Genomic DNA, 24,828 nt, shown 5'->3' on the forward strand with positions numbered 1-24,828 from the left:
ATGTGGCCTCGGATTAGTGGTTGCTGACCCTAGTGCAGCCTTTCTTACATCACCCTGGCAATGCCTAGCAAATGATCTTAGAAGTCACCATGCAACAGAATCACCTAGGAGGCTTGCTGAAATGCAGACTTAGGGACCTTCACAATCTCTAATTCTGCAAGTGTAGGGTGGAGACCTAGGGTTTGTGCACCCTGATAAGTTTCCACAGACACACTGATTCAAGGACACAGTCTTAGAACCACTGCCATACAAGAGTGAGCTCTATGCCTCAGTTGACTGAGAATTGATCATAAAGTATGGCATCCTTCCTTAATTGAGCTCTAACCCCTGGAGAGCATACATAGAAACACTATAGATGCTGAGACAGAGGTGAGTTAATGGAGGACCAGGAAGGAACTGATCGGGTTCAATGGTCACAGGGGACTAATAGGATTGTGGAGTGGTAAATCCCAGCTAAATCTGCTTCGCCATTGCAGACACCAAAGACACAATTACAACAATTAACTACAGGAACAGAAAGGTAATAAGAGAATTTTACTTTGCAAGAACCTGTGGCAATAACTAAATGGTTACAGCTTCTCAGTGATAAGACAGATGGGCAGCCTGCTAAGGTATTGTTTGTCTTAGATAAGCAAGGAACTTCTGGGTCTGCTGGGCATAAAACTAAATAGCCATATGTTTAAGATTCATATCCTCTTGTCCAGATGTCAGGACCAAAAGAGTTCACATGCCATGAAGCACAGATCCCAAGAAGAGTACCCCACCATGTGACACATGCATCCACAAATTTCCCCCAAAAGATTCGAAACACAAATACTCAGTAGATGCTAACTCTAAACTTCTCAGTTTCTAATGACACTGAGCCCGTTACAATAAAACCAATCAAGTGATAGAAGAGTGTTACTAACTTGGACTGTCTAATAATGCACTTATGGAGGCCCCACCCTGTAGTCATTTTCTCACTTTGGAACACTGCAGCAGTGAGTGACTGAGAAAGAATTCAGTGTAGATAAAGACATGCTGGTAATAAAGACCAAGCAGAAATCTCTCGAGGTGCACCATGCCACCCCAAACCATCCTGCAGTAAGACAGCACAAATAAAATCCACCAAATCACTGAAACAAATGCATTCATACCAATGGCACCATCACCAATTTCAAAGACAAATACAGGTGACCACTCCACATCCACATTTCCTGTCTGACCAGTGCTAAAAGCAAATGCCTGGAAGAAAATTACTATAACTAACCATGAGTGTAAATTTAACAAGGTGCTGATTTCAATGACCACCCTAGGACTGGATGTGGTAACTGCATTTACTGAGGCAGTGGTCATACATTTTCTGGCATCTGATTTGCAGCTTCTTTTTCCATGGCTGTGACATCGTACATCAAGGGAAGCTTGCGTGTACACAGCAGGAGCAGTAGGATGGCCTAGCCACCATCTTTCCTGTCCTATGATGTCACTGTGATCTGAAGAGCTAAATGGATATACGTGCAATTCCTATTAGACATCTGTCAGACTCTCGTCATATCCACCTGCTCCTTGAACAGTCTTGACCATCTGGGCAAACCTTTCAATATTTTCCTATTGCTCCAGTAAAAATCTTTGGTAGTATCCTTAATTTGTTTCTTTCTCCTCTCTTACAAATAGTCTGTGAGCAAATATTGTTGGCTATACTCCCAGCATCTATCTAGAATACTTTTTACCACCTGTGTTGCTATCACTTCAGACTGAGCAGCCATTTCTCACCTGGATCATTCACTAGATTTCTTGTGGGTCTCTATGCTTCCACTACAATCCCTTAATTCATACCACTACCATAGTGAGTCTGCTGGAAGATATATTTGATCATTTCAATATGCTGCTCTCCACTCTCAAGGTCTCCTTTGTTATTTAAAGATCCAAAATGTTCATCATAGCGGAGAAACATCTCTATCCTCTTCTCAAGTTCATAATGACTTACAAGCACGTTTTCCCTTTTGTTTTTAATTTGCATGTATGCTTACGGTGCATGTATGTATGTACAAAATATGTGTTAGGTTCAAATTCCTATAGACACACATAGACATGCCAGAGGAGGATGTTGAGTGTCACCCATTATCACTCTCCATTTTATCCCTGAGTCACAGTATCTCACTGAACTTGAACCTCTCCTCAGCTATGTTAGCTGGCTAGTGAGCTACTGGAACCCACCTGTCCCTACCTTTCCTCACCCACAGTGCTAGGTTACAGGCACATGCATACTCACCCCCAAAGATGGGGTTAGGGACACATGCACCCATGCCCATCGTTTTTATGTGAGTACTAGGAATTTGAACTCACATTCCTATGCTTACGCAAGCATTCTTACCCACTAAGTCATCTCCAGTGCCTCAACTTCTGGGCACTCTTATGAGTAATTACACATGTATCACTTACCATGGCCAAAACAATACTTGGTATTATCCCCCCAAACACTTCCTTGACCTCACTTTCTTACCAATCTCTTGTGTCCCAGACTATCAGTTCTAAGATCCATTTACAAAATAAGCACTTGACATTAAAATTTCCTTTACAGCTCTGTAAATCTGGGAAAGAGCACAGTTAGGTTTTCATTTGCAAAGCCCATTGATCTACTCTGCAATATACTCACAGTGGATGGAGATAAATATCGAGAATTGAGAATCCCCGCTTTCCACTGATTTCCCCAAAAGACTTTTTAAAAAGAAGATTAAAAAGTCACATTTAACCACAAATGTATGTCCAGTAGAAACATATCAAACAATGTTGAAGGAATAAAGAAAACCTTGGAGAAATCTCTGCTTAACCCATCCCCACCAACTACCTATACCACAGAAACGGTGTTAGAGCTTGAAGGACATAGTTCCATGTTCTCTATATAACATGCAAGCGCACATTTAACATACATGCATAGGCATAAAGCTGAATCTAGTCCCACAGGTTTGTTTAACTGTGTTTCCATGCACATATCAAAACTATGTTAATGGTGATTTAGTGATTGAACTGCAATATTTTCTAATTTTTTTACAATGAGCATGTATTACCTTATTAGCTGATAAAATAATTATAATATCTTAAAGGAAACAAGTAACCAGAACCTGCTAGGCAAGTTTCTAGAAGAATGTAAAAAACAAACACAGATAATGAGTGAACTTTTACAAGGAAAAGCTATAGTCTCGGATCATTGAAATTAAATAGTCCAAATTAAAAGGGAAGAAAAAGAGAATGATCAGAAAGTCTAGCTCCATGTTTTCATAGCCAAGAGTGTGGTTCATGGTTTCTCATTTGAAGGAACAATACAATAGATTAACCTGTTGCCCCATCTGCCATACAGGGAGGCCAGGCTCACAAGGTGGAGTATGTGTACACGTAATTAGCATGAGATGACATGTGACACTGTTGAAGGAAAAGGGACATTTTCAACAACTTAAATTGTGCTGTTCAAGATATTCCATTTGTATAAGGATAAAGATGATTTTGCTGTCTGACATGTGAGATTCTTGAGCTGGAAGTAACTTCAACAGACAAGCTCATCTTCCAGATGAGGAAACAGCCTAAGAAATAAAGCAGCATGTCCTGGTCACCAAGAGACTAGTGCATGGCAGCTAAAAGTCAGATGCAGAGATAGCTGACACATCCTGGTTCCTGGAACTGAACTGCCTCCAGTTCTCAGAGAACCCGGATAAGGAAAAGCTGAACCATGCCAGATGAGCAAAGACATCATCTAACAAAGGTTCTCTCTAGTCCCTCACTGGCCAGTCCCATGACTCAGGGCTTGGAGCCGAAGATATCATCTAAAGAAACAGCAAAGCCTCGCCGTTACTGCATGTATGTGGCATTCTGCCATAACCTAGCTGAGGTGGGAAGTAACAGGGGCAGCCTGTCTCAAGCGGACTGAAAAGAAATTCGTGAGGCTGGGACTTTAATTAGTCCAAGTGACCATCTGCAACAACAACCTTCTGGAGTCAAGATTTGACTCGATATGTGAAAGCACATGTGATCTATTTGGAATCTTTAAGGGAGTCAGCCAAGAATGACTGTCATTCAGCAAGAGGAAAATGGTAAGAATAGTATTTCTTAGTCACAAAAATTAATGAAAAATTCCCTAAATATGGAAATAAAGTTATTGTCAAGTTGCTCCCTAACTTGTGAGCTAACCATAAGTTAGTTTAAGATTTCACAGGGAAATGGAAAGTACAGATGTACTATCCAGGATACAGACGCTTCACTGCCAGCCCAGAAAGGCCCCTGTTCTACTTCCTGCAGTGAATGTCACAGTATATGCAAATTTTAAGACAGGATATTAAAGGAGGCAAATACATCTCTCTGACTGGCGAAAGCTGGCTAGATCGCACATATGAGAGAACATGCCTGGCTTATGTTTTCTTCCTTAGGTTGTGTGACCTCACTTAAAATTAATTATACATTCTAAATCTACACATTGTCCGGCAAATTAGGGGATTTTGTTTTTGTTTAAACCTCAACAGTATTCATGCATATGTTAATCCATATACTAAAATGTACATGTGCATAAGTGAAACAGGTAGAAAAAACAAGAAAGGCTAAATATTGGGTAAGACTGAGTGCAGGCAATGGACAGGGTCATAAAAGAGGACAAAGAAAAGTGACTTTCTAGTTTAACTACGCCATAGACTATTTGTTTGGGGCGGTAGATAAGTGCACCGGTGTGAAGCTCCCCAGCTTCTGCTCCCAGTGTCTATTTTAACTGTAGAGAAGTCCACTGACAACTACAATCTTTGAGTTTGGTTAATTTCAGTGTGTGATTTTTTATTTGCAACTCTTTTATAATAAGTGCTGAGATGAATTCTTAAATTGGTGAAACTTAGTACTCAAAATGACAAAAGGTCTTTAAGCATTGCAAAAACTCCCAGAAAGTGTTTAATCTGTTCCTATACCCTTTATATAGATGATGTCACCTGGGGAGCAGTCAAATTGCATGGTCAGGTCTTTCACAATGATAGCAGAGGTTCATACTTTGAAATCAACAGATGTATCAAAAATGCATGGCAAAGGTCTAATTCTTCCCTAAGGGATTTTTTTCAACTCAGAGAGAAATGTATCTGAGACCTCCTTATAATCTTCCTGCTACAATGGAGCAGTGGAGACCAGCACACAGGAGAACTCAGGAACAGCTGGCCAGGTACAGCTGGCCTCTGTCCCTGCTGTCACCCACAAAGTTTTAAGTTCCACACTCGAAGATAATAAGTCACCAACCACACCAAAAATCCAGCATGTCTTAATAATAAAAAAATGAATTAAATACTTTCCAAGTGGGCATGAGGTTAACAAACTATCAACTGAGAATTTCTAAAGTGAAATCATCCCCGGGCTTTCTAGAAACTTCTGTAAGATGCATTGGTTACAAGAAGCATCTGTGTTGTAAACAGTAAACATGAACATATCAAGAGCTGGCACTCTTTCCACTTCTGATCCTGCACATTTTAAAAATATGCTAGCTACTATTACCTCCAATTGATGTAAAAACATAATTACATTTGTGTGTTGATCCTCAAAGAAAAGCTCATAACACACAAAATATTTAAGCTTATTATATTTATTACACAATTCAACAAAAAATGTAAATCTGAAAACAGTTAAATATCAGCAATCTATTTTGATCTTGGAATAGATGGTGTTCATTTAGAATAGGGATTGGACCTGTGCAGCAAACCAGCTCAGCAAATGCATCGTTACATTTTTTTCTTTCCACTGAGAGATTCTTTCAGACATAAGTTGGATTCAGTCTTACAACAGGAAGTTAAATAATTCACATATTCATACTGTGGAATACCTACATGTTTTTAAATGGGAGATTTACTCTCCAGCTAGCCTATTTTCCACAGAGAATTAACAGTAACTATGCTGAATGAAATCATAAAATTAATTCCCCAAACTATAATATCCCCCACAAGCCATAAAAATTGAATCAAACCTTTCTAATTTCTTGGGAGGCTTGGATAGCTGTTCGTATACAAGTGGAAGCTTTTGAAATCTCAATCCTTTCTTCCATAGCTTCTTCTTTTTCCTAGGGTACACAATGTAGCTAATGCCAGCTTTTCTTGATGCTTCAACAAGGGAGACAGACAGGTATTTCATGCTGTCCGACTCTTGCAGAGTTTCTATGCTGCCCTTTAGGGAGGTCTCAAGTACGCCCATTTGTCTGGCGAGCTGGCGCTCCATCTCCTTCCTCTTCTGGTACAGCAGCTGTTTGAGGTTGCTGTCTATGTCATCCTTAACTACAATTGGTGGTGGGGACCCTTCTTTTCTCAACTCAACAGTAGACTTTGATCTCTTAGTAAGAAAACAGAAGTGGAAATATATAATCAATTGAGTTGTTCTACACTTAAAATCAATAGAATCACAACTGCAATCAGTACGGTTAGGCTTTATTGAATAAAAAAATAACAATATATTCCTAAGATTGTCACTGGTATATATGAACTGTACAAAACAACAGGTTTCATCATGACAGACTAATACATGTGTATAATGTACATTGACCACAATCATCCCCGTCCCTTTCTCATCCCTTCACCCTGCTGTCCTCCTCTTCCCAAAGACTCTCCCTTCTATTTCCATGTCTCTTAAAAATCTAGATCTACATATGACAGAAAAATACAGTATTCATCTTTCTTTATATGACCTGTTTCATATCATATAGCGATCTCCAGCTTACATCCACTGCCCCTCAAAGGACATAATTTCACCCTTCTTTATGGCTGAATACTACTTAATAGTGTGCATTCCACATATTCTGCATCCACTCACCTTCTGATGGCATCTAGGCTCATGATAATGTGTCTGTTGTAAACAGAGTTCTAATAAACATGGGTATGCAGATAGGTTTATTGTATACTGACTTTGATTCATCCAGGAATATACATGGGAGCAGTTAAGCTGACTAATATGGTAGCTCTATTTTTAGTTTCCTGACTAACCTCTATTGACTTTATACCACAGCTACACTGATTTACAATCCCACTAGTAGTATGCACACAGATTCCCTTTGCCCATGCCCTTCCCAATGCTTGTTGTCATTTATTTTCTTGATAATGGCCATGACTGTGATGAGATAAAGTATAAGTGTAGCTTTGGTTTGCCCTTACCTGATGGCTAAAAATGTTAGACATTTTCCCATATACTTATCAGCCATTTGGGCTTCAAATCTTGAAAACTGTTTGTTTACTTCATATGACCATTTAATTATTGGATTCTTCTGTCTGTTTTTATGGTTGCTGTTCTTCCTACACTCTGCATATTAATTTCTATCACACAAATTAGGGCAAATATTTTTTCACATTTTGTAGGCTGTCTCTTCACTCTGCTAATAGTTTCCTTCCTGAACAGAAGCTTATTAATTTCATGCAATTCCACTTGTCAGTTCTTACTATTATTTCCTGAGATACTGGGAATCTACTCAGAGAATTGATGCTCATGCCAATATCTCAGAGTGCTTTTGGCCAATATTTCAAAGTCTCGTGTCTTATATTAAGGTATATGAGGTAGTATGAATTGCTTTTTAGATATAGAGATCTAGTTTTATTCTTCTATGTGTGAGCATCCAGTTTTCCTAGAACCACTTGTTAAAGAGGCTAGTGTTTGTAACATATGCTTTTGGCACCTGATGAGTTCTCTACTTTATTGTGCTACCCTTGTGTCTCTTTTGTGCTATTACCCTGCTATCTTTAGTATCATGGCTATGTTAACATCTTAAAGCAGGGACTGTGGTACTTCCAGCTTTGTCCTTTGTGCTCAGAACTGATTTGGCTGGTCAGTTGTTTTTTTTTTAAACCACAGGTTTTTTTTATTTCTTTGAAGAATTTCATTGGAATTTTGATACTCATTGCAATGAACTTATAGATAACTTTTGGTAATATGGCCATATTACCAAATATTAGCTCTGCCAACCATGAACAAGGGAAATATTTCCATCTTCTAGTGTCTTCAAACTATTTCTCCAGTGTCTTATAGGTTTCATTATAAATAGTTTCCACTTACTATGTTAGATTTTGTGCTTGTTGGTATTTATCAACCCGACACAAATCTAGATATATCTGGGAAGAGAGAATCTTAATTGAGAAAGTACCTCCAAATAGATTGGCCTATGGTCAAGCCTAGGTTGCATATTCTTGATCAATGATGAATATGGGGAGACAGCTCACTGTGGGTGATACCACCCCTGGGTGGGTGGTCCTGGATGCTATAAGAAAGTGGGTGAACACGCCATGAGGAACAAGGCAGTAAACAGCATTACTCCCTGGCTTCTGCTTCAGCTCTTGCCTCCAGCCTTGAGTGCTGTTCTAATTCCCCCAGTATGAACTAAAAGATGTAAGATAAAATGAACCCTTTCCTCCCCAAGTTTCTTTTACTTTTGGTGTTTGTCACAGCAGTAGAAATCCTAACTAAAATGCATTATTTCTATGTTTTGGATTCCCATTGCTTTTCTATTGCCATGTTTTTTTTCTTTTTCCTTGTAGCTATAGCAAATGATATTGTTTTCCTTTCCTGTTTCTTTTTTAGGATGCTCATTATTGGCAGGTGTAAAAAACTAATGATTTTTGTGTGCTGATAGTGGGTCCTACTATTTTGTGTTTAGTAGGTTTATAAGTTTCCTGGTACTGACTTTACATTCTTTTAGGTAAAGGATCACAGTGACTAGGGATTAATTTGTCATCTTTCCCATTTGTAATCCTTTCATTTATTTCACTTTTCTTATTGCTAAGACTTCTAGCCCTGTATTGAATAAGAGTACAAATAGTGGACACACATGTATCATTCTTGATTTCAGAGAAAATTCTTTCAGTTTTTTTTTCCAGTTAGTGTAATGTTGGCTACAGGTTTACCCATAGATAACATAATTGCACTGAGAGTTGTTCCTTTTTCTTCCAGTTTCTGTGGGGATTTTATCATAAAGAAGGCTTTCTCTGTTATCTATTGACATGATTGTGTGATTTCTACCTCTGACTCTATTTATGTGCTGTATTACATTTATTGGTTTGCATGCCAAATCACACATTTGGCAAAACCCATTCTATTGTATTATCTGATAATAAACCTAATTTTAGCACTAATATACTAACATAATATAAGTAACTTGCAGTGGCTATACATAAAACCAACTTGTTCGTAAGGTATGGGCTTTTACTTATTCATATTTATTTGCTTTCTGTGTGCATGCTATCACACATGTGTAATGATCAGAGGACAATTTGTGAGAGTTGGTTTCTTCTTTCCACCGTGGGGGAGTTAGGGATCAAGCTCACATTATCAGGCTTAGTGGCAAAGGTCCTTACCTGCTGAGTCACCTCCCTAGCCATCTCCTTGATGTGCTGATGACACAGTTTACAAGCTAAATTTCACTGAGAATTTTTGCATTCAAGTATACGAAAGAAAATGACTTATGGATTTTGGCAGTGGTGATGGTCATTTTCTGGGATTTGGTATCAGAGTAATTATGGCTTTACACAATAAATTGAGTTCCTTCTCTTTTCATTTTATAGAATAATTGGAGGCTTTCTATTTTGAGTTCTTTAAATGTCTGGCAATGTTCTTAGGCTTATTCAAAAGTCAGTTTATAAAGTTAACAGTGGCTTAAAGCAAAGTCCAATAATTTGGTTGATTTTCATATAAACACTGTAAATTAAAAATACTATGTAAATTAAACATATTAGATTATTAAAAGGTTACAAAATTAATTTGTGAGTCTATTTTAAAAAACACTTTAACAACATTGTACTACACTACTATTATCATATACTGTATAATAACTTTCCATTCAATATTTGTAAGTTTAAATTACAAAATCCATTCTATTATATTATCTGATTAATCAACCCAATTTTAGCATTAATATACTAACATAATATAAGTAACTTGCAGTGGCTATACATTAATCATTATAACTTCATAATAACATCACTAATAAAAGATATTTTATCTTAAACTCTCTAGTGTATCATTTTCTACCTATCGCCTGTCTGACTCCCTAGTGCTGGATCATACTCAGCATTCATTTACATTGGTTCTAGGGATGGAACTAAGGTCTTTGCACTTTACCAACTGAACTTCTGGACTATCTCACTCACAGAGATGATGATGATGATGATGATGATGATGATGATGATGATGATGATGAGTGTGTGTGTGTGTGTGTGTATTTACACACCCTTATGTATGGATTTAGACCAAAAAGCCACAAGCAAGAATTTCACAAAAGCTATTTGTGTATTTAAAATGTACTCCCATCCATAGAGATAGTGGCCTTGCCCTATCTCATGAAGCTACAATTAACTCAAAGTAAAATACTAAGAACTAGCGTAACTGTTTAAACTTTGGAAAAGAATGCAACATGATTTTTATTGCTAGAAATGCAAACATTTTAGAATAAAAAAGCAAAAATGTTGTAATACCTTTAACCGTGAGTATGGTGCACTGGAATATTTTTTGATATTCTCATATGATGCAGATTTTTTTATTATTAAAGACTGTAAAACAACCAGGTAAAAACACATTAATCATAGTTACTGTTCAACGGACTGAAGTGTCATATAACAGTTGAATAATGATAATTATGTAAAGTGATGAAAAGTACAAATTCTAATTAAAATATACTTTCTAACTTAGTAAGTCATTTCCTTAATAGAGAAGAGCAGGACTTAAGGCATGTAACTTCATTTAGTCATTTTCATAGAAATGAAAATTGCTAATTTTTAATTAGGCACTCTGGGGCAAAGCCTCCTTGCTGGTGTAAATGGCACTGATCTGCGAATGTTCCACAGGTGTGCTGGTACATGAGGCTACATTCGTCAGAGCTGGGAAAGACTCTTGCCCCTGAACAATCCCCTTTATCTCCTTTTCTAATGTTTCAGGATTTTACACATGCATATAATGTGTTTGATCTAATCCACCCCGACTCACTTCCCTACGATTCTTCCCTATGCCATCCACCACTTTTCCTTCCCAACTTCATGTGCTCTGTTTTTTAAAGCCACGAATCTGCTTAGGGCTGTCTACTGAAACACAGATAACCTCTGACGTCATACATCCCTAAAGAAAACTGACCCTCCTCCCACAGTAGTCATCAATGGCCAATCACTCCTCAACTGTGGGTGGAGTCTCAAAGGCCTGTTCACACTGCATATTGGTATTTTGTCTTGCTTAGTCTTTTGCAAATCATGTAATTCATTTCAATAAAAAGAAACCTCAACCTTTCACTTCAGGCTAGGGGACCACATAAACACCATCACTTTCTATAATGTCTCCAAAATGGGTGTTATCACTTTAGAGTAAGAAAGCCCCGTCACAGTAGAGTAGAAACCAAGTATGCTGGATGTCTCTAGACAAATAGAAAGAAGTATCTATAATCCAAAACAAAGGTGTCAACTACTGTGAACAGTGTACAATTCAGGTACATAGAGAACAGGAAGAGGTCAGCTCTGAATAGGTAAGAACCTGGATACCTGAGGGCTGCTGTGTGCTGAGGGAAAAGGATTTCCACAGACTGCAAAGATCTTGAGAACATTTCAGGCCATGTGAGCAGCGCCCAATGAACACAGAGAAATGTCAGATTGCCAGCAATTTTTAGTCCACAAGAATTCTAGCAGAGGCATAGTATAGGGTACATGGATGTTAGATAGATGTAGAAGCATACAGACAATACATACTTGAGGCCAGGTTGTGAGGTTTGGCTAATACTCTGGATACATTCTATGTGGCAGGCAGAGACACAGCTGTGTCTGCTCAGACATGGGTGATGTAATCATACCTGTGTCCTCCAATGGGTGAAAAGCTACAGTTACTAAAGAGGCCATATGACAGGAAGGTATGAGAGGTGCCACTGCCACGATCTAGAAAATGAAAGTGGCTTTCCAGCCCAGAAAGTGTGTAATTTGGTCATCTGGTTATTTTTAAGAGATGACTACTGTTCTAACAGTGGTATGTATGGGCAATGACACCCCAGGCCAGTGAGGAATAAAAATATCAAACACACAGCAGGACAAGTAGCCAATAAATGATGGGGGGAGGAAAGGTAACAAAAGCTAACTGGGCATCACTACTACAGCCCCAAAGTACTTCCTGGGAATATGGGGGACAGGGGCAGAACATTGTCAGCTTAGATAGCTGACCAGAGAAGGAGTGTGACTTGTCCCAGGACACTGAAGTGCTCTGCTATATGGTATCCAGCAGACCAAGATGCCAAAGTGAAGCATAGAGTTGCAGACCCTAATAAGAAGAAAACTGTGTCCTGGTTATCTTCCTTAAGTTTCAGTACATTAAAAAGTCACTAAAATAAATTGCATACTTATCTCCAGTCCTACTTGTGGCTTAAGGAATAGCTGTGAAAACTCTTCAAGGACACAGAAGTCAAAGGAGCACACACAATCACCACATACAACAGTCACTTTTACTCTGCTCCTTGACTATAAACAGCTTCCCTTTTGAGTCAAAAGGCACACACACACACACACACATACACATACACACATACACACACACACACACACACACACACACACACTTAAACATCTAAGTCCTAGGCAAAAAAAGAATTGGAAAGTTTGAAATTTTAGGGGAGAAAACACACACAAATACCCTGCCTTTGGTTAATGAATACTATCTTCTGATCATTCCAAGAACACCACAATGGTAATTGATGTGTTCATATAGACACTACTGGCTGGTCGGAGATATACCTTAAAATAATAAGGCACTAAGAAATGATTTCCAGAATGACTAGAAAAAATTTCTGAGCTAAAGGAAGATGTAGTAATCAATTTAAATTCAAAGTAAAAGTTATACATACCTTAAAACTTCTTCTGGTGTAGGTATTTAAAATAACCACACTTTCCTTACTTTCGGAAAGTTTCTCAGTTAAAATTCTACTTGTCTGAACACTCTGTGATAAAAAGATTAAATGATACATTAAATAATATCATGGACTATTTTCAATGTTTATAATCACTACTGTTTCACTGAACAACATTGTTAGAAAAATAAATAAAAGACCTGTAGTAAAAGTACTTCCAGTTGTTCATGAGAGTCCAACCAGAGACTTCTTGTTAATGCAAAACCCACAATGCAGGTCCGGCCTTTAGTCAAATGGGAATGTGCACTTGTTTTCTGTAATGTTAATTCTTAGGAGTTATTGGTGACATTACAATCTCATAGAGTAGCACTAGACATCTTACATATCAACACCAGAATTATTATCAAGATGAGTAATTAGGCCTTACTGTTAACAAATGACTTCATTTTCAAGTACAAGAAAGTACTCTAAATGTAAACTGGACTGAAAGTTTTCTTAAATGACTTAAGCTTTGAATATTATCACCCAACTAAGTTACAGTGTGTGTGTGTGTGTGTGTGTGTGTGTGTGTGTGTGTGTGTGTACAAAGCCGTACAAATTACGTTCATGAATCTTATAGCCAGTGACTTTGGTATTCATAAACAACTGGAAGACCTAAATTTGATAAGACTATGCTATTCTTTATTTATCTGATGAAGTTATAACTTTATGGTTGAAAAATACTGAAATTTAAAAATCAGTTTCTAAAAGTAGTATGCTATCATCATGAAAATTAAAAAAGCTAAGGCCATTTAGGAATCTACATGAATTTTGTTCATCCTTTCATACTGTATTCTTAGAGCAGTGGTTCTCAACCTGTGGGTCGCAACTCCCTTGGGTGTTGAACTACCCTTTTATAGTGGTCTCCTAAGTCCATCAGAAAAATACAGATATTTACATTATAACTCATAAAAGTAGCAAAATTACAGTTATGAAATAGCAACAAAAACAGTTTTATGGCTGGGGGTCACCACAACATTGAGGAACTGTATCAAAGGTCACAGCATTTGGAAGACAGAGAACCACTGCTTTAGGGTTTCTATTGTAATGATGAAACAACCTTACCAAAATTGACTTGGGAAGGAGAGTGTTTATTTCACTTAAACTTACACATCTCTGTTCACCGTCAAAGACAGGGCAATAACCTAGAGACAGGAGTTGAGGCAGACACCATGGAGGGATGCTGCTTACTGACTTGCTCCTCATGGCTTGCTCAGCATGATTTCTCAAAACCACCAGTCCTGAGTTGGCCCCACCCACAATGGGTTGGGTTCTCCCCAATCAATCACTAATTAAGAAAATGCCCTACAGGCTTGCCTGCCTATAGCTGGATCTTATGGGGACATTTCCTTGATTGAGATTCCTTCCTCTCAGATGAATTTAGCTTGTGTCAAGTTAACATAAAACTAGGCAGGGCAGTATATTTTTACAAAACAGCTGTAGTACAATAATAGGCAAAAACGATTACTAGTCATAGCAGAACAAGAGACTACTATTCTTCAAAGACTGACTGATATGGAAAACAACTTTTGTGACTGTTTGCCCTATGTTCACTTGAAGACCAAGTATTATATATATAAAGGAACACTTTTAACAAAACAAAGACAAAAGCTTTCACACCATATTTTATGTCAAAACCGTGGAATCTAGTAACAAACAATGGTTGCTAACTGTAAAAAAAGATAGCACATCTCATATGCTGAAGCCTCAGAAACTGTCAAAATATTTCTCAAACTAAGGTGCCTCACACTATACATGTTATACTGCCTCATTAAATCCTCAAAACTTAAATCTATATACAAAACAATGAACTTCAGGAACACAGATAGAGCTATCTAGGAAGTAAAAGGATTTAAATCCAAGACTCTGACTCCAGAAGCTAATCTCTGCTTAGGCCAGCTCAGTGTTAACAATGGTAACTACATATAATGCCAATGACTTAGTTAATGAATACTGGAATATCTAATAAACCACAACACAAGTAGCAGTCAATTTCAAGAAAATGTAAAATATATACGGTATGTTATTAAAGATTAATAATAATACACTTTAAAGAAAACAATATCAATAATTTTTTGAACTTTTGTTTTTTTTATTTTTTCTTATTTTTTAGGAGACAGGGTTTCTCTGTATTGTTTTGGAGGCTGTCGGTCCAGCCTGGCCTCGAACTCACAGCAATCTGCCTTCCTCTGCCTCCCGAGTGCTGGGATTAAAGGCGTGCACCACCACCACATGGCAATTTTTTGAACTTTTAAAACCCCTTCTCACCTAAGTGGAATATCCAAAAACAAATGAAAACTATCCCCTCCAAAAACATTATTTTAAAAACAAATGAAGACACCAAGTAAAAACTGGTGAAATAAACTCAAAGCTTTATAGGAAAATTGTAAGTTATATTTATATTACCTTAAAATAATAAGAAAAATAAAATTCAATAAAAGAAATTAATAAAATGGCTAAACAGAATATCAACATTCTATGATAAGCAGTGAACTCAATAATAAAAAATTCAAGAGGAAAAACTAACTTTCACAAAGGCAAAAAGTGATGTAATAATTAAGATATTTTTTTGGTTTGGTTTGTTTTTTCCTCTCTTTTTAAAGTTAGAAACAAGCTTTTTTCACATGTGAATCCCAGCTCCCTCACCCACACATCCTCCCCTGCCCTCCCCACCAGGCCCCCCAGTCTCCCACCCAATGTCCACTCTGATCCCCAGGGAGGGTTTTAATCAAAGAAGGTAAACTGAATTCACTTATTTTTCTGCTGACAGGTCAGGTATGTAACAGTTTGAACATGATGTGTTTTAAACCTCACTAACAATGTATTTGTGATGGTTCTTAACTAGACTAGTATGTATGTAATATGTATATAAAGGGTAAAGTTTACAACTGAAAACAAAGAAACAAGAAAGTTAAACACTTTCTAAAAATCCTATTATTGATATGAGAACTGTGAGAAATAAGAAGGAAATTATGCAACATTACAGAGATTAAAACTGACAGAAAAATACATACAACTCTACACATATAACAGGTATGTCATAAAACACATGGCTTTCTGTAATAAATTAACAACTGACTCAAAAACTACTCAATACAAACAGCTCAAAAATTAGTAAGAAAACATTTAAATCATCAGAAACTTTCCCAAATGATTCAGTTCTGTCCAAACAACGAGTTCTTTCAAAATTTCAAGAAGATTCCTCCTATCTATATCAACTCTAGCATTTTCTTTTTAAGTAAGTAAACAAAGACAACTGATAACAACATCAACAAAGGAGGTAACTCATGTAGGAAGCCACTCAGTGGGATGACAGCCATCTTGGTCATTACTGCCATTTTGTCTGCCAGGTGCCTGGGCACACATCCCAAACCCTATAGGACAAACAAAGTTGTTAAAGCAGTCAGTAGAGCATGTCGTGCTGGCCACTGACACCTGCTGCACTGCTTCCTGCCTGACATTTAAACTCGCTAATAGTTTTTCAGAAAGCCCAGGTGCATTTCCGTTGGCAGCAGGCCACCTGTGACTGGCTCAGCATATTAACTCCTTTCTTCCTGCCTTAGGGATTGCAGAACTACTGCCCAAATACATACTTCTTTCTCATTCAATTTTCATTTATCTTATTATTTAATTTTTTTAGTTCTTATTGTTTGGGAATTCCATGTATGCAATATAGATGACTTTTAATCAAATACACCCCTCATTCCCTCACTCCATCCCTCCTTATCCCCCAACACACTTTTCCCTCCCAATTTGATGTGGTTTTTTTTTCTGCTTTTGTTTTTTGTTTTTTGAGACAGGGTTTCTCTGCGTAGCTATGGAGCCTGTCTTAGAATTCACTCTATAAACCAGGTTGGCTTCGAACTCACAGACATCCACCTGCCTCTGCCTCCCAAGTGCTGCGATTAAAGGTGTAAGCCACCACCACTTGGCTGTGTGTTGTTTTTTAAAAGCCACTGAATCCACTTAGTGCTGTCTTTACAGACATAGGTGAAAGTCCCTCTACTGGAGCATATATGTAGCCTTTTTTGTAAAACACCTCTAAAGAAAACTGACTCACTCCACCAGTTGCCCATAGCTCCTCAGATAGAATACTGGGGCTTCATGAACCCTCCCCCTTTCCAGGCTTGAATTTTGGCTGATTTGATCTTGCTTGGGTCTTGAGCATATAGTCATAAACACTGTAACTGCATGTATGCAATGGCCATGGCATACCCAACAAATATTATTTTGAGATGAAGCAGTGATTTAAAATTGCTCAACTTACAAAATCCCACAGACAGGTGGATTTAGGTCAGAATTCTACCAGACCTTCAAAAAAGAATTAAGTATCTTATTCTGTAAAAGGAGGGCATGCTTGGAAAACTGAGACATCATAGACATCTGGCAGACAACATTTTAGTGTCAACCTGAGGAGAAAATGCGGCAGGTGCTTGGTGATAAGCAGGACCTGGAGGGATTCCCAGATGAGCCTGTGCCAACTGGACATGTGGTCATGTGCTCTCCTCTATCATTCTGGCTACCCTTCTAGACTGGTCTGAAAGAAAGTTTGCTTTTCCACCAAAGTGTAAGAGACATTCCATCTGGTTTTCTAGGAGAACTATAAAGTCTTAATTGTGAGGCATACATCAACAATACTACCATCCCTGCCAACAAGTTTAATAGAGATTCTTAATTATTATCTATAATTTGATAGTAAATGTTCATTGTGTTCCTATAACAAAAAAGTACATGAAAATACCATGAGGATTCTCTACACAACATGCATGACCTCAAATAAAATACTCTTCCCAAAATAAAGCATGTTACTCTTATCTACCTGCATTAAGTATATAATTTAAAGAAGTACATTAGTCATATTTATAGCTTATATATGTATATCAGAATTTGATAAAATATAAGGATACATTTATATACATATATAATGATACAAGTGACAATTATTTACATCTACATTTCATCTCTGCAGTTCCATCCAACCAATCCTGACCATGGCAACAACTGAGTGACAAGTTATATAACAACTGTCCTGTAAATTTTATGTCAGAAGCAAATTATACAAGCTTATTATTAAATAACAGCAAAAAATGATATAGAAAATGCATTCATTACCTCATATTTTGGATATAAAGTTTCCCTCATGAATGATTCTGGAACAGAGAATTTGGGTGCAGTAAGATTCCAAAACATCTTCGAAGCTCCGGGATATGCAGACACCTTTGAAAATGTTATGAAAAATTAAGACAAATAGTAACAAAGGTCCACTGAATTTAGATGCTCAAGATTGTAGTGATATATTATTTATGATTTATTAAATCTTAACTGAGGATTCAGAAAGCAAAGTCAGCCACAAGCCTTAGAAACCAGGCACACAGCCGGGCAGTGGTGGCGCACACCTTTAATCCCAGCACTCGGGAGACAGAGGCATGCAGATCTCTGTGAGTTCAAGGCCAGGCTGGATCGACAGCCTCCAAAACAATACAGAGAAACCCTGTCTCATAAAAACCAAAAAAAAAAAAAAAAAAAAAAAAAAAAAAGAAACCAGGCACACACCATTAATCCCAGTAGACAGAAGCTAGGAACACAGCTTTAATCCTAGGACTCAGGATTAAGAGATAGATGGATCTCTGTGAGTCCAAGGCCACCCAGATCTACATAAGAGTGAATCCGTCTAAAAGAGAATTATAGTTCACACATTTAATCCCAACATGAGGGAAGCATATAAAACAGAAGCAAGGTCTCAGTACAGGCCTTTGCTCTCCAGCCACGCTGAGGAGAGGTTACAGTCTGAGGCTTGTTGAGAGCTCCTGGAAACAGGATCAACCCATACAACCTGGCGTAGAGGTAAGAAGCTAGTGGCCAGCTGTTTTGCTTTTCCGATATTCAGCTTGAAGTCTGATCCCCAGTACTTGTCTCTGGATCTTTCAGTTTTCATGTAACACAAACTCCTGTCAAGATGTTTCTAGTTGTTGAGAAAATGGTCTGATTCGACACACAGACTCTGAAAGCCAAGGGAAGGTGACTTGGCACACTGTCAGCTTAAAGGAAGACAAGTCATGAGTGTTAAGTGATGCTGTGATGTGAGGAACTAGTGAACCACTCTGGAGGTAAACTCACCAGTCAGTGAAAGAGAAGGCATGTGTGCTACCTTTTCAGAAATTTCACTTCTTGCTATGTGTTCTAAACAAGTTCTTACATATATACACATGGGGAGATGTATATAGGCCATTCACAGAGCACAATTCACTAAAGCCCAATTTAAGTGTCCCTTAGGAAAGAAACAGATAGCATTATAAACATTATATAAAAATATTTACAAAGCCATTCAGACACAACAATTATAATCCATAGATTGGACTAACATAGTATTGCAAATAATCATTTCAAAAATTCAGATAAAAGTTTTATTTATATAAGTAAACTAAAACATATAAATACACAAAGATATTTCTTAGCATCAGAAAGACATCAAGTATTAAATTATAAACTAAACAGGGCTTTGTTTTAGAGAAATAAAACTATTGTGGATGCTACCAGAATGTAGCTCCATGATGTTATGTATTTGCTAAAACTCACTGAACTTTGAACAATGAAGGCTGGTATTTAATGTCATGCAAAGCAAAACATTTAGGAAACAAAGAGGAATCCAGAGTGGAATGCAAAAAAAATTGATGCAGAATGTATTTGCCAATTGAGTAAATTAAAAAACAAATTCCAGTTTTCTTGCTATATTTAGGTATCAGAGACTGTAATTACCGGAAGCATGGTGGCATGTGGCTACTATCCCAGCCCTCCAGGAGATCAAGGAAGACAGATCAGCAGGTAGAAGCAAGCCTAACCTGAACTATACAGCAAGTCAATGCTGCAAGAAAAAATGGCTACGCTTATATAAAAACACACTTATGAAATCTCATTTAACACCTGTGGTTTTATTCTTTTAATAAAAATCTAACAGTCATTTAAGATTTTTTTCATGCAGGTGTAAATTTGCTGCTTTTTTTTCTTCCTTTTATTTATTTAAGTTAGAAACAAGCTTGCTTTACATGTCAATCCCAGCTCTCTCTCCCTCCACTCCTCCTCTGCCCTCCCCACCAGGCCCCCAGTTCCCCACTCAATCTCCACTCCAGTTCCCAGAGAGGATGAGGCCCTCCATGAAGGATCTCCAGAGTCTATCATTTCATCCAGAGCAGGACCTAGGCCCTCTCCCAAGAGAGCATCCGTCATTGTGGATGGGCAGCCAAAGTCCATTTGTATACCAGGGATAAATACTACCCAAGGCCCCATAGATTACCCAGGCCTCCTCACTGACACCCATATTCAGGGTATCTGGGTCAGTCACATGCTATCCACCCAGCCATCAGTCTGGGGTCCAAGAGCCCCCCCTTGTTTAGGTCAACTACTTCTGCAGGTTAAACCAGCCCAGTCTTAACCCCTTTGCTCATCAGTTCTCCCTTTCTGTCATTGGATTCCAGGAGTTCAGTTCAGTGCTTAGCTGTGGGTGTCTGCCTCTGTTTCCATCAGTCACTGGATAAAGGTTCTGTTTCCCAGACTCTCTGGCAGTGGGATTGTAAGCTGGCACTCCCCCTTTTTCAAGCCTAAAATTCATATATGAGTGAGTACATACCATGTTTCTCTTCTTGTGGCTATGTTACCTCACTCAGGATGATTTCTTCTAGTGCCGTCCATTTGCCTGCAAATTTCAAGATCCCATTGTTTTTTTCCACTGAGTAGTACTCCATTGTGTAAATGTACCACATTTTCTCTATCCACTCTTCAGTTGAGGGGCATCTAGGTTGCTTCCAGGTTCTGGCTATTACAAATAATGCTGTTATGAACATAGTGGAACAGATGTCCTTCTATGAACGTGCATCTTTGGGGTATATGTCTAAGAGTTGAATTGCTTGGTCTTGTGGTAGACTGATTCCCATTTGACTGAGGAATCTCTATACTGATTTCCAAAGTGGCTATACAAGTCAGCAAACCCACCAGCAGTGAAGGAGTGGTCCCCTTTCTCCACATCCTCTCCATCATAAACTGGCATTGGTGTTTTTGATTTTAGTCATTCTGACAGAATTGTTTTGATTTGCATTTCCTGGATGGCTAGGGATGTTGAGAAATTTCTCAAGTGTCTCTCAGCCATTTTAGACTCCTCTACTGAGAATTCTCTATACCTTTTAATTGGATCCTTTGGTGTTTTGGAGACTTGTTTCTTGAGTTCTGTATGTATTCGGAGATCAACCCTCTGTCAGATGTGGGGTTAGTGAATATCTTTTCCCAGTCTGTGGGGTGCCTGTTTGTCTTGCTGTCTGTGGCCTTTGCCTTACAAAAGCTTCTCAGTTTCAGGAAGTCCCATTTATTAATTGTCGATCTTTGTGTCTATACTACTGGAGTTATGTTCAGGAAGAGGTCTCCTGTACCAGTTCATTCAAGGGTACCTCCCACTTTCTCTTCTAACAGGTTCAGTGTGGCTGGATTTATGTTGAGGTCTTTGATCCATCTGGACTTAAGTTTTGTGTATGGTGATAGACATGGATCTATCTGTAGTCTTTTACATGTCAGCCTCCAGTTATGCCAGCACCATTTGTTGAAGATGCTTTCTTTTTTCCATTGTATAATTTTAGCTTCTTTGTCAAAGATCAGGTGTTCATATGTGTATGAGTTAATGTTGGGGTGTTCAATTCTATTCCATTGGTCTATCTGTCTATTTTTGTGCCAATACTGAGCTGTTTTCAGGACTATAGCTCTGTAATTCATACAGCTTGAAGTCAGGGATGGTGATGCCTCCGGACGTTGAACGGGGTTGAACAGGGTTGTTTTGGCTATTCTGGGTCTTTTGTTTTTCCACATAAAGTTGAGAATTGTTCTTTCAACATCTATGAAGAATTGTTCTGGGATTTTAATAAGGATTGCATTAAATTTGTATATTGCTTTAGGTAAAATTGCCATTTTTTACTGTGTTGATCCTTCCTATCCAATAGCATGGGAGATATTTCCATTTTCTGGTATCTTTAATTTCTTTCTATAAAGACTCAAAGTTCTTGCAATATAGGTCTTTCACTTGTTTGCTTTGCATTATGCAACTTTATCTTGTTTGTGGCTATTGTAAAGGGCATTGTTTCTCTGATTTCTTTCTCAGCCTTTTTGTCATCTGTATATATTAGGGCTATTGATTTTCTTGAGTTGATATTGTATCCTGCCACTTTGCTGAAAGTATTTATCAGCTGCAGAAGTTCCCTGGTAGAGTTTTTTGGGTCATTTATGTAAACTATCATATCATCTGCAAACAGTGAAAGTTTGACCTCTTCCTTTCCAATTTGTATCCCCTTGATCTCCTTTTTTGTCTTTTTGCTCTAGCTAGAATTTCAAGGACAATAGTGAAAAGATATGGAAAGAGTGGACAGCCTTGTCTTGTTCCTGATTTTAGAGGAATTGCCTTGAGTTTCTGTCCATTTAGTTTGATGATGGCTGTTGGTTTGCTGTATATAGCTTTTATTATGTTTACGTAAGTTCCTGTTATTCCTGATATCTCCAAGACCTTTATCATGAAGGGGTGTTGGATTTTGTCAAAGGCTTTTTCAGCATCTAGTGGTTTAGATTTTCAAGTTTTGTGGAGTACAGTTTTTCAAAGTATGGCCTGATGATTCTCTGGATTTTCTCAGTGTCCTTTGTTATGACCCCCTTTTCATTTCTGATTTTGTTAATTTGCTTGTTCACACTCTGTCGTTTGGTAAGTTTGGATAAAGGTTTGTCTATCTTGTTGATTTTCTCAAAGAACCAACCCTTACATTGATTTTTTTGTATTGTTTTCCTAGTTTCTACTTTATTGATTTCAGCCCTCAGTTTGATTATTTCCTGTCATCTACTCCTCCTGGGTGAGTTTGATCCTTTGGGTTCTAGGACTTTCAGTTGTGCTGTTAATTCTCTAGTGTGACTGTTCTCCAGTTTCCTCATGTGGGCACTTAATGCTATGAAATTTCCTCTTAGCACTGCTTTCAAAGTGTCCCATAAGTTTTTGTATGTTTTGTCTTCATTCTCATTGAATTCTAGGAAGCCTTTAATTTTTTTATTTCTTCCTTGATCCAGGAATGGTGCAATTGCACATTGTTCAATTTCCATGAATTTGTAGGGTTTCTGCAATTTGTGTCTTGTTGAATTCTAATTTTAATGCATGGTGGTCTGATAAGGTACATGGAGCTATTGCAATTTTTTTGTTCCTGTTGAGTTTTGATATGTTGCCAAGTATGTGGTCAATTTTTGAGAAGGTTACATGTGGCACTGAGAAGAAGGTATATTCTTTTTTATTTGGATGGAATGTTCTATAGATGTCTGTTAAACCCAATTGGATCATAACTTCTATTAGTCCCTTTGCTTCTTTGTTAAGTTTCTGTCTAGTGGTCCTGTCTAGTGGTAAGAGTGGAGTGTTGAAGTCTCCCACTATAAGTGTGTGAGTTTTTATGTATGATTTGAGTTTTAGTAATGTTTCTTTTATGAATGTGGATTCCTTTGTATTTGGGGAATAGATGTTCAGAATTGAAACTTCATCTTGGTGGATTTCTCCTATGATGACTATAAAATGACCTCCTTCATCTCTTTTGATTGATTTTAAAGTGTAATTTTTTAGATATTAGGATTGCTACCCACATTTGTTACTTGAGTCCTTTTGATTGGAAAATCCTAATTCAGAGGTAATGTCTGTCTTTGAAGTTGAGGTGTTTTTCTTGTATGCAGCAGAAAGATGGACTCTGTCTTCGAATCCATTATGTTAGCCTGTGTCTTTATATGGGCAAATTAAGAACATTAATGTTGAGGGATATTAATGACCACTGATTGCTTATTTTTGTTTGTTTTGCAGTTGTTGTTGGTGGTGGAATTGTGTGTGGATTTTCACCCTTTTTTCTTTCGGTTGTTGGTTAAGTGGGATTATCAATTGCCTATGTTTTTCTGTTTATAGTTAACTTCATTGGGTTGGAGTTTTCCTTCCAAAACTTTCTATAGGGCTGGATTAGTGGATACATATTGTTTAAATATGGTTTTGTCATGGAATATCTTGTTTTCTCCATCTATAGTGATTGAAAGCTTTGCTGGGTATAGCAGTCTGGGCTGGCATCCATGGTCTCTTAGTGTTGGTAGAATATTCATCCAGGACATTCTGGCTTTCAGAGTTTCCATGGAGAAGTCAGTTGTAATTCTGATAGGTTTGTTTTTGTATGTTATTTGACCTTTTTTCCTTAGCTTCTCTTAATATTTTTTATTGTGTATGTTTGGCTCTTGATTATTATGTGGTGAGGGTGTGTGTGTGTGTGTGTGTGTGTGTGTGTGTGTGTGTGTGTGTGTGGTTTGCTCTATTCGGTGTTCTGTAAACTTCTTGTACCTTCATTGGCATGTCTTTCATTAGGTTGGGAAAATTTTCTTCCATCATTTTGTTGAATATGTTTTCTGCCCCCTTGAGGTGGTTTTTTTCACCTTCTTCTACATCTATTATTCTTAGGTTTGGTCTTTTCATGGTGTCTCATATTTCCTGAATATTTTGTGTTAGGGATTTGTTGGACTTAAGATTTTCTTTGGTCGATGAATCTGTTTCCCCTTGTGTATCTTCAGCATCTGAGATTCTCTCTTCCATCTCTTGTGTTCTGTTGGTTATGCTTGCATCTGTAGTACCTGACTCTTTACCCAGCTTTTCTATTTCCAGCATTCCTTCAGACTGTGTTTTTTTATTGTTTCTATTTCAGCTTTCAACCCTTGCACTGTTTGAATTGTTTCTTGCAATTTTTGCTTTGTCTTTTCCTCTCTTTCTTGCATTTGTTGGAATTTCTTGGTTTGTTTTTTCTTCCATTTCTTTAAGGGATTTTCTCATATGCTCTTTAAGGACATCTATCATTTTCATGAAGTTGTTTTTAAGGTCTTTCTCATCTGCTTCATCTGCATTAGGTTGTTCAGGTCTTGCAGGTGTAGAGTCTCTA

The 24,828-nt window shown here is 37.7% G+C and overlaps 1 protein-coding gene across 1 annotated transcript in view; it reads right to left on the minus strand.

The window, feature by feature from the left end:
- Nucleotides 1-24,828, minus strand: part of Ttc6 (tetratricopeptide repeat domain 6) — a 212,407-nt gene that overhangs the window by 68,450 nt on the left and 119,129 nt on the right. Inside the window, exons 8-11 of the mRNA XM_040743045.1 lie at nt 17,981-18,085; nt 12,827-12,919; nt 10,434-10,508; nt 5,957-6,315 (exon numbers count right to left, since the gene is read on the minus strand). Coding sequence (XP_040598979.1) covers nt 5,957-6,315; nt 10,434-10,508; nt 12,827-12,919; nt 17,981-18,085 — 632 coding nt within the window. The remainder of the gene's footprint in view (nt 1-5,956; nt 6,316-10,433; nt 10,509-12,826; nt 12,920-17,980; nt 18,086-24,828) is intronic.

This window comes from Mesocricetus auratus, unplaced genomic scaffold, assembly GCF_017639785.1.
Source record: "Mesocricetus auratus isolate SY011 unplaced genomic scaffold, BCM_Maur_2.0 Super-Scaffold_15014, whole genome shotgun sequence".
In the NCBI taxonomy this organism is placed as follows: Eukaryota; Metazoa; Chordata; class Mammalia; order Rodentia; family Cricetidae; genus Mesocricetus; species Mesocricetus auratus.